This window comes from Myotis brandtii, unplaced genomic scaffold (genome assembly GCF_000412655.1).
Source record: "Myotis brandtii unplaced genomic scaffold, ASM41265v1 scaffold157, whole genome shotgun sequence".
Classification (NCBI taxonomy): domain Eukaryota; kingdom Metazoa; phylum Chordata; class Mammalia; order Chiroptera; family Vespertilionidae; genus Myotis; species Myotis brandtii.
The window spans coordinates 6,265,180-6,274,447 of record NW_005355708.1 but is presented as its reverse complement, the minus strand read 5'-3'; the positions used below and the strand labels follow the sequence as shown (position 1 = coordinate 6,274,447).

The 9,268-nt window shown below is 55.7% G+C and overlaps 1 protein-coding gene across 2 annotated transcripts; it reads right to left on the bottom strand.

The window, feature by feature from the left end:
* Nucleotides 1–243: 243 nt before the first annotated feature.
* CDK5RAP3 (CDK5 regulatory subunit associated protein 3) lies at nt 244–9,240 on the bottom strand. Of its 2 annotated transcripts, none has more exons than XM_005861938.2 (13): nt 9,010–9,240; nt 6,790–6,921; nt 6,405–6,505; nt 6,038–6,086; nt 5,156–5,334; nt 4,828–4,964; nt 4,463–4,607; nt 3,664–3,765; nt 3,176–3,254; nt 2,675–2,763; nt 1,166–1,371; nt 652–823; nt 244–569 (listed from the first exon to the last, which is right to left on the bottom strand). In XM_005861938.2, the coding sequence occupies exons 1-13, from the start codon at nt 9,146–9,148 to the stop codon at nt 504–506; spliced, it is 1,596 nt and encodes a 531-aa protein (XP_005862000.1). In that variant the 5' UTR covers nt 9,149–9,240; the 3' UTR covers nt 244–503. The 2 variants fall into 2 exon arrangements, with proteins under 2 accessions (XP_005862000.1, XP_014391674.1); XM_014536188.1 differs by lacking the exon at nt 9,010–9,240 and adding an exon at nt 7,396–7,868.
* Between the last annotated feature and the right edge of the window lie 28 nt (nt 9,241–9,268).

Genomic DNA, 9,268 nt, shown 5'->3' with positions numbered 1-9,268 from the left:
GCCTGAGTGGGGCAGGCTGGGCCTGGCTCAGAAAAAGGGGCCCCTGACTCAGTTACCCAGAGCCCCTTGCTGAGCCATCTGCAGATGCTAATCTGGGCCCTCCCTGTCACCCAGAGGACAGATCCCTCACCTGGGCCTGCACAGGGACAGCTGGTGGCCCGGGGAGCCCACGGGGATCACGAACCCCATGCAAACAGGTGTGCAGTCTCAGCTCCAGGCCCAGAGAAGCAGAAACGGTCAGGATAAAGCCAGTCTCTTCCTCTTTTATTAAGTCCGACCGGATTAACAAGGAGACGCTGGGGTTTCAGGCTGACAGGCTACCGGGCCCATAAGACAGCTTCTTGCAGAGATACAGTGAGTGCAAAGGTCACCATCTGGGTGACGCTCCCGCACGTGGCCTCCATCCTCCAGAGCCTGGTCTCTCGCTGGGAAGGCCCCGCAACACCAGCCCTGGCGTCCCACCTCCATCCTGAGGCTGAGGAGACGAGCAGGGCGTGGGCGGGTCACAGAGAGGTTCCCATCAGGTTCACAGGGCGCCCATTGTACCTCTTGGAAATGTCAGCTTCAATCTGAAAGACAGCGAGGCCGAGTGGGCCTCAATCTGCGGAAACGGGGGGTCCTGCCCGGGTAGGTTTCCCTTTCCTGTCTTACCAGCTTCTGCAGCTCCTTGGTCTTCTCCAGCAGCAGGTCCAGCTTGGGCTCCAGAGCGGCCTGCTCCTGCAGTGCCTCCTGCTGCTTCTGCACCATCAGTTCTTTCTTCAAAGCCAGCAGCTGGGACTGCTTCAGCTTTTGCTGGAGGAACTCGGTCACTCTGTCCACATACCTGCAGGGCGTTCAGGGCAGTGGTGTAGCAGAGCAACCGGAGCATCCCGTTCAACTAAAAGATGCAGCTCAGGAAACCACATCCCGAATTGGCCTCATCCTTCCACCTCTCTGTAAAGACTACCTCCTGGTTGCCCTGTCCTCCGGGTGCTGGCTGCATACAGCACATCACCCCACCTTGCCCCACAGAGAATCTAGGTGCCCAGTTGGGATGGCCCAGCTATGGGAGGCAGGCACGAGGTCTAAGGGGTCATGGAGAAGAATACAAGGGGTCAGGACTCTTCAAGATGGAGGAGTCCTGCTCCGATCCCGGAACCGCCCCATGTCAAGGGGAAAGCCAGACCTTGGTGAGGCCAGGATCATGAACAGGTGCTGCATTCGGAGATTGGTGAGCCGGCCAATCAGGTCCTGCAGCGCTGACACCAGGGTTTCCATCTTCGCTTTGGTCTGGCCCTGCAGGATGGCTGGAGCCAGCTGGAACTGGCTCACAGACAGGATGTCGGCCTCCTCGCTCATCTCCACGGCTCTCTGGGACAGGAAGATCTCGAGCTGAGGACGAAGAGGATTTGGTTCAAACCAAGAAGAGAACACTGAGGCTAAGCCCCAGCCTGCCCCAAATGAAGGGTGAGATGTGAGGGTGAGGCTCTGGGTGCAGAGGGGTTCCTTCCTCTGAATACTTCTGTTGCTAGAAACGCACCAACTATAACCTGAGAGCTTGGGGCAGCCTCTGCCTCACTCTGCCGTCACCCATGTCGATCTCAGGCCCTGTCTAGCCTGGACCCCCGCTTCCTCCTCGCTGGGGATCAGATAACTAAGAACGCAGAGGTTCAAAGGGTTCTCTCGGTCCCGGTGAAGGCATTTTCTCTCCGTGGGAGGAATGAGACTCAGGGAGAGGGATCCCTGGGATAAGGAAGGGCTAGGAAGACTCTGAGAGGCAGCCACATATCTTGTCCCTCTTATTCAACCATGGAAGCTTGATCACTTCTGTCCTCCTCTGCCCTGGAGGCTAGGAGGGTCCTCTCTGGACAGAAAGAGGATGAACCTGGTGAGGACAATAATCTTCATGAAGCCTCCCCAGCCAGCAGAGCACTGGGAGGGAACAGACCCAGAGATTAACAAGAGCAGCCCCCAGCGCCCCAGTCCCACAAGAAGGACCGAGAACACCGGCTCCTTACTCTGGGCTGCTCGTACCTTAGCCACAGGGATAGTATTGACACAAGTGAGATCATGTGGCTCCAAACCTCCTACAGCATCTCAGTCACTCGTGGTAAAAGCCAAAGTCCAGAAGCCTCACCTCTCTGATTGCTTTCACTTGCCCGCTCCCGGCTCTGCCACGCCGGCCTCCCTGCATCAGATACGCAGGGCACACGCCCATCTCAGGGCCTTTGCAATCGCGCCCTCTGCCTGGAGAGCTTTTCGGCCAGGCTTCAGCGTGGCTCTCCCTGCCCCTGCAGGTCCTGGCTTACTGGTCACCTTCACCACGAGGCCTTCCCTGATCAGCCGATATGAAGCCCAGCAGCCCTCCAGCACTCTTTTCCTCCGTGGCGCTGACGTTAACACCTAACATACCGCATCTCTTACTTTATTCATCTTGTTTCCTGTCTGCATTCCCCACCGGAACATAAGCCCCAGGTCCAGGACTTGGACTGTTTTACTCCCTGCTCACTCTCTGGCGCCTCAGGCAGTGCCAGGGGCTGGGAAAGTGCAGGGTGAACCCTTGCTGAGTGGATGGGGCCTCCTAGTATGAGATGTCTCTGGTGTCCCTCACAGGAACAGGAAGGGCCGGGTCAGGGGTCTGGAGCAAGGCCTCCAATGCGGTGCCCCCCACCCCCCTCGCAGAGGATGAAGGTACCTCCATGAGCTCGTCGATGAACTGGTTCCGGGTCTCAGGGTATTCAAGGAGTGTCAGGGCATCCGAGCCCCTAGCAACACCTTCCGGAGCTGCCAGGAGGAGACAGAAGTGATGAGGGAGCTGAGGACGGGAGGAGACCTCCCCCAAGTGAGACGCTCTGGTGGGTTAATATGGACACGGACTCACTGAACTAAAGCCACTTCCTGTTCCAACCCCAGGGGGAAAGGTTACCCATTCCCACGTCTCAGCCCTAGACAGGCACTGCTGCCAACCGCAGCCTGTGAGGACCACAGCTGGGTCTGAGGAGTGAGGCCAGCCCTCTGGGCATAGGGGGTGAAGTCTCGGCCTGCACTGCCCTCTAGTGGCTCACATCGCTGCTACAGCCTCTCAGCGGGTGGGGAGGGTCAGTTCAGACTCGGAGCCAATCAGCACTCCTGGGACCCCTCGCCCACATTCCTCTCCAAAACCGTGGGGGCTGCTGGCAGGCGCCGGCGCACTCACCCTCAGTTCCAGCCTCCACCACTGTAATCTGCAAAGCGGCAGCATCGTCTCCCCAGTCTATCCCATCACCCCCAGCTTCCTGGGTGGAAAGCAAAGAGCCCCAGGAATGTGGGCAGAATTCTCCCACCAAAGCGAGCCAGGATCAACCCAAGCCCTCCCTACGTTCAACAACCGCACATTTCAACTGTGGGAAGGACACGCTGGCCTGTGGTCGGTGGCAAAGATGCCAGTGTGAGGCCATGCACGTTGCCACCCTCACCCCTGCTCTGTAGAGTTACCACCTGCTGACAACCCCACACCTTGCCCCAAACACCAGGAGAGGCCCAGACTCTGACATGTCACTTTGGAAGCTGTCTCCCCGGGACCACACCTGGTCTGAGAGCCATGAGCTTCCAATGATGCCTTTAAAGGCACAGACAAGACTTTTCTTCTCGCTGAAGCAGTAATCATAGAAAGTCCTCAGAGACGGACCGAGAGGGCATCCTCACCTTTGAATCCGATTCCAGGGAGATGCCCCAGTCAATGCCTGCAGGCTGGGCAGGGTCAGTCCCTTCGGAGGCCACCTCCACCCCAAAGTCGCCCCAGTCAATCTAGAAGGAGAAAGGAAGCGTTAGCTCGCAGAGGGTGGGGATGATAAGGGGCCTGCCTTCCCACGGGCCTCAGCCGTCTCAGTGGGATGTGCCCATCCACTGTTTAAACGCAGTGGCCTCCAAGCTCCCCAAAGCAGAGCCCATCTCGGAGAGCTGACAGGACGGAAGGGTTCCTAGCTCAAAGCCAAGCAGATTGCTGAGGCTCCCACCCCTCTTCTATACTCTGACCTCGAGAAGGCCAGAAAGCCCGGCCTGCATGGCTCAGAGGTTGGGCATCGACCTATGAACCAGGAGGTCACGGTTCGATTCCCGATCAGGGCACATGCCCGGGTTGTGGGCTCAATCCCTGGTGGGGGGTGTGCAGGAGGCAGCTAAACAATGATGCTCTCATCATTGATATTTCTATCTCCCTTTCCCTTCTTCTCTGAAATAAAAAAAAAAAAAAAATTTTTAAAAGGTGGCCTGATGCTCTCATCATTGATATTTCTATCTCCCTTTCCCTTCTTCTCTGAAATAAAAAAAAAAAATTTTTTTAAAGGTGGCTGGAAAAATAGGGGAGTAGGGCCCCTGGGCCCTTCCACCCATAGTCTCTCACACAAATCCCTTTCTTCCTCTGGGACTCTGAATTCAGGCTGTGAGGTTTGGGCTGTGTGTGTTGGGGGGGTCGGGGGAGCAGCTCTCCCTCAGCCTGTCTTACCGCGTCTTCTTCCCCCTGCTCGGGCGGCTCCTCGAGGTGCGGCCGCTCCACCACGGTGGGCTCTGTCCCCGTCCTCCACTCGTACACCGTGGAGTTGCCCCGCTTCTGCACAAATCGCAGCATTGGCAGCACCTGCTCCTCGGGGCTGCAACAGGGCACATAACTGACCCTCCTGCTGCCCACTCACGAAGCCAACAGTGGGCTTTGGCCTGGGCCATAAGGTCAGATGGGCAAAGCCCCCATGGGTTCCAGTGCGTAAAATGAAACTCAAGTGTCATGTGGGGAAAACACAAGTGGAGAAGAGAGAACAGCCAGGGAAGCGGGCACACTGCCCCCTGCTACAGAGCAGCCCCGGGCCTCTTTACCTCTCACACACGAACCCCACGCAGGCCTGGTACAGGTCGATGGCTTCCCCCAGGGACCGAGCCCGCGCCCCGATCTCGGCCAGTTGACTCGGTAGTTCCTTCACCAGGGCCAGCAGTTCTCTCCGGACATTGTCTCCCTAGAGCGGATGGAAGAAGGGGGCTAAGGCAGAGTGCCGGGAAGTGGGGTCCAACAGATTAAAGAAAACGTGCGAAGAGCAGACAGGAGAGAAGCTGGCCCCCAAAGGGCACAGCAGGCTGGGGGGAGCCTTTCCCAGATGCACAGCTGTGAGCCCAGCAGGCAGACCGAGGCCCGGTGCCCTCCGCTCACCGTGATGCCGTACTGCTTGCACGAGTGGTAGAACTGCTCCCGCATCTCGGCAGCCCCGCCCTGGCCCTCCTCCTCCTTGCGGCTATATTCTTGCTGCAGCTGCTGGCACTTGGCGATCTGCTTCTTCAGTGAGGGGATCTCATAGGTGACGTTCCGAACGAGGAGGCTAGAGAGTTCCACTGAGAAGGGCCCAGGAAATTCGCCTCAGACACCCGCACCATCAGGCAAGCATGCCCGGGACACGCACACATGGACCCTCGTTTGGTGGGGAAGGGTGTGAGGTGGCTTCCCAGCTCCTCCCCTTCCTCGCTGTAGCACCTAAGACAGCCATTTAACGTCTCTAACCCAATCCTCATCTGTATCACAAGGTTGACAATATTTGCCGTGAGGACTAAAAGAGGGAATCCACATAAAACACCAAGCCTAATTGCTTGTATTTAGGTATTTAGTAGGTGCTTGGTAAACATTAGCTATTATCATTATTATTATTTATACTATTAGAAAACACACCCAAACTACAATCAGCCCTTCAGTTACTCTCTCAGGAACTTAGCATGGCCCCAAGGATAATCCACGCATCCTCTGCCTACTATAGAATGGGGGTGCGGAGGGAATGGGGTTCCACACTCACCTTACGAGAGTTCAGTGGTAGAGAACTCACACACACCTGCGGGGTCAGGCCTGGCATTTACCTATCACCTGCCTGGTCCTCCTGCTCCTCCCAACACTGTGGAATGTATTTTCCCACCTTGCAAACATCTACAGCCCAACCTCTCCCCCCACACGGTCTGTGTCTCCTAGAAGCTCAGTGTCTCGGGACGATGGGAGTGGGCTTCCCCAGTGGCGCCCTGGACACCAGGAGGCCCCGGCTGGACCGCCTACCTAGGTAGCTGTTGTCTTTCTCATACAGGGCCACGATCTCCTGCCAATCCTGCAGGAGAACGGAAACAGGAAGTGAGCCAGGACTGCACTCAGCAGTCACGTCCCAGCGCAAGCCCGGAGCAGGGCACGCTCTCCCAGTCTTCCTGTCACATCAAACACACATTCCTTGTCCTCCTCTGAGCACTGGCTGGACCACCCACTTGATTTTAAGAGTGTGGCGCCAACGAGCAATCCCCAAAGGAGCTACTTCTGGCATAAGCTCTGGGGTCGGAGAGAAAGTTCAGGAAGCGTTCCATGTAGGCGTCTCCACCGGATCCTCCGAGAGACCGAGAGCTCTGATCCCATTAGCACCCTCGCCCACACTTGCCTTCATTCGCTGAGAAGAGTACCGGCCAAAAATGTTTTTTGTGGAAGCTTCAGTGCCTTTGAGAAGGTCCACGATTCTTAGGCAGTGGAAGTAGTGAATGTCTGGAAAGCAAGGGAGAGCAAAGACGTTGAGAATTCCAGTACCTTCCCCATCTACTCTGGCCAAGAGCTGACTCACATGCCAGTGATTGAAGTAAGCACGGTTCTCCCATCATGCACAGCTCTCTCCTTCACCAGTTTGTGTAGGAAGAAACGGGCATCTACACCCCTGGACAAAACCTTTCTCTGGGGATCAGCTGTGGCTGAGCGACAGGGGAGCAGCTGAGTGGCTCTGTACGGCGCCCGGGAAAGCGAGGGCTCCAGCAGGGTGGCCCCAAGGCACTCACAGGACCCAGAGAGCAGCTGGGCAATCTCCTCGCTTTCTGGCATGTCCTGGATGGCGGCATTGATCTTCTCTCGGATGGTCAGCACCAGACTCTGCCACTTCAGGTTGCAGTGCCTTCTGTCCACCAGCCAGTCTACGTGAGAAACACCCAAGTCACAGCGCTCCCCTTCAGACGGTCACAATTCGGGCAGACACGCTACGACAGGGGCTAAGGGTTGTATTCACAGTGGCTAAGGTGTGGGGGTCACGGGAAGATGGAAATGAAGACAGGCCCAAAGGGATGCCTGCAAGGGCTAAACAGACGCTGGCAACCTGACTCCCCGGAGCAATTGGCTCCACACAAGGATAAAGAAAAACTTTAAACTAGTCCTGACATCAAAGCGCCACTTTTGACCACTCTAAATTCTCCATAATATTTTTGCTTCCAGGGGTAATTATAACTTTCTTGACAGAGGATGATGTTCCACTTCCACTTCCTCAGGGCTGGGATTAACCACGACAACGGAAAACACAAGAGGGTTCTGCCAAGAGCCGGGTGAACGAACAACTGCAAAGCCCCTGATACCGACAGCGCCCTCAAGGCTACATCACACTGGTCTGTTCTTACCGGTGCAGCTCCACCCTGCACACGTGAATACGGGGTGACTGACCTCCTGGAAGCTGGGCCTGGATTTAAGTTGCTGGCAGAGGGTCAGGGTAGCTGAGAGCCATGCATGTGTCATCAGAAGGAGAGAGCTAAGAGCTAGGCTTCGTGGTTCAGGCGGTCCTGCCTTCTAATTATCAACTTCCTGGGGCAAGTCTCTCAGCCTCCGTGCCTCGGTTTCCCCACATGTAGAATGGGGATAATAAGATACTGAGTTATAAGGGGAAATGTAGGTACAGCATTGAACACTGTGCCTGGCACATGGCAAGGACTCCATAAATCCTATTGATCTTCACTTTTACAATATCAAGTGCCTGGTATAGCGCGGACCCTCCATGAATGACTGAGGGTCTGCGCTATACCCTCACGGCCAAGGACAAGTTCATACACCGAGAGTGCACATGTGCCGAAGAGCTGCGACAGACCTGAAGTGAAGCCAAGGAAGTGGCCACTGCACAGGACTGACTGACTGGCCCACAGCGGGAAACTCAGAACCGGCCCTGGTTAATAAATCGGTCCGACACGGGGCCCCACAGTGGTTATCATTCTACTCTCTCTGCTGTATTCCTTTAAAATGTCCAGAAAGAAAACTTCTGTGGATGTCACAGAACTAGAACCAAAGGGATGAGGTAGTCAAGCAGACAGCTTAACAAACGATACGGCATCAAATCAATTAATCCAGTAAGCGTTTAAAAACCCAGCTTCTGTGGATGTCACAGAACTAGAACCAAAGGGATGAGCAGACAGCTTAACAAACAATACGGCATCAAATCAATCAATCCAGTAAGCGTTTAAAAACCCAGTGGCTGTGCAATGCCCTGGAGGGGTCAGAAGGAAGAGGTCCTCCCCTTGCCCTGAACTGGGGAGGGGGTCTGTGGATTAGATACAAACATCAGGGAGATGGCCCGGCCACTAACAGGTCTTTATTTCCAACTGGAGCTAGGTCCCTCTTCTTCCTAAAGTCAAGGGAAGACAGAAGCTTCTAAAAAGAAAAGGGAGCCCCGGCCGGCGTGGCTTGGTGGGCGAACGTCGACCTATGAACCACGAGGTCGCTGTTCGATTCCCACCCGGGTTGTGGGCTCGATTCCCAGCGTGGGCTGTGCAGGAGGCAACTGATCAATGATTCTCTCCTATCACTAATGTTTCTATCTCTCTCTCTCTCCCTTCCTCTCTGAAATCAATCCTTTCCTATATAATAAAAGGGTAATATGCAAATCGACCAAATGACCAGTTGCTATGATGTGCACTGACCACCAGGGGGCAGATGCTCAACACAGGAGCTGCCCCCTGCTGGGGGTCAGTGCACTCAGCCACAAGCTGGGCTGACAGCAAGCCCAGTGGCCAGCCTCCTCCAAGGGGGCCTAAGCTGTCAGCTGGACATCCCCCAAGGGCTCCCCAACTGCAAAAGGGTGCAGGCGGGGCTGAGGAACAACCCCCCCCCCACACACACACATACACAGCGCATGAATGTCATGCACCGGGCCTCTAGTAAAAATATATTTATAAATAAATAAATAAAAAGAAAAGGGAGTATCCCCAGCTTAATACAAAAAGCACAGACATTGGAGCCTGACATACTTAAGTTCCCATTTCGGATCTGCCACTGTGTTATGACTTTCAGGTAGGCCACGCCCCTCCCTGCGCCTGAGGGATGTGATTGGACAACACATGTTCCAGATGTTAAGTGGGAAACGCAGGCCAGGTACAGACTAGGCATGGTCCCTCCCGCTGCTGTTAGCGAGGCCGGTCGGGCCACAGGCCCGAGCACAGACCCCGTGGGGACGGTCAGCGATTTAACTGGGGCCTCGGGGCGTCAGGGCTCCCAGCGTTGGCAACA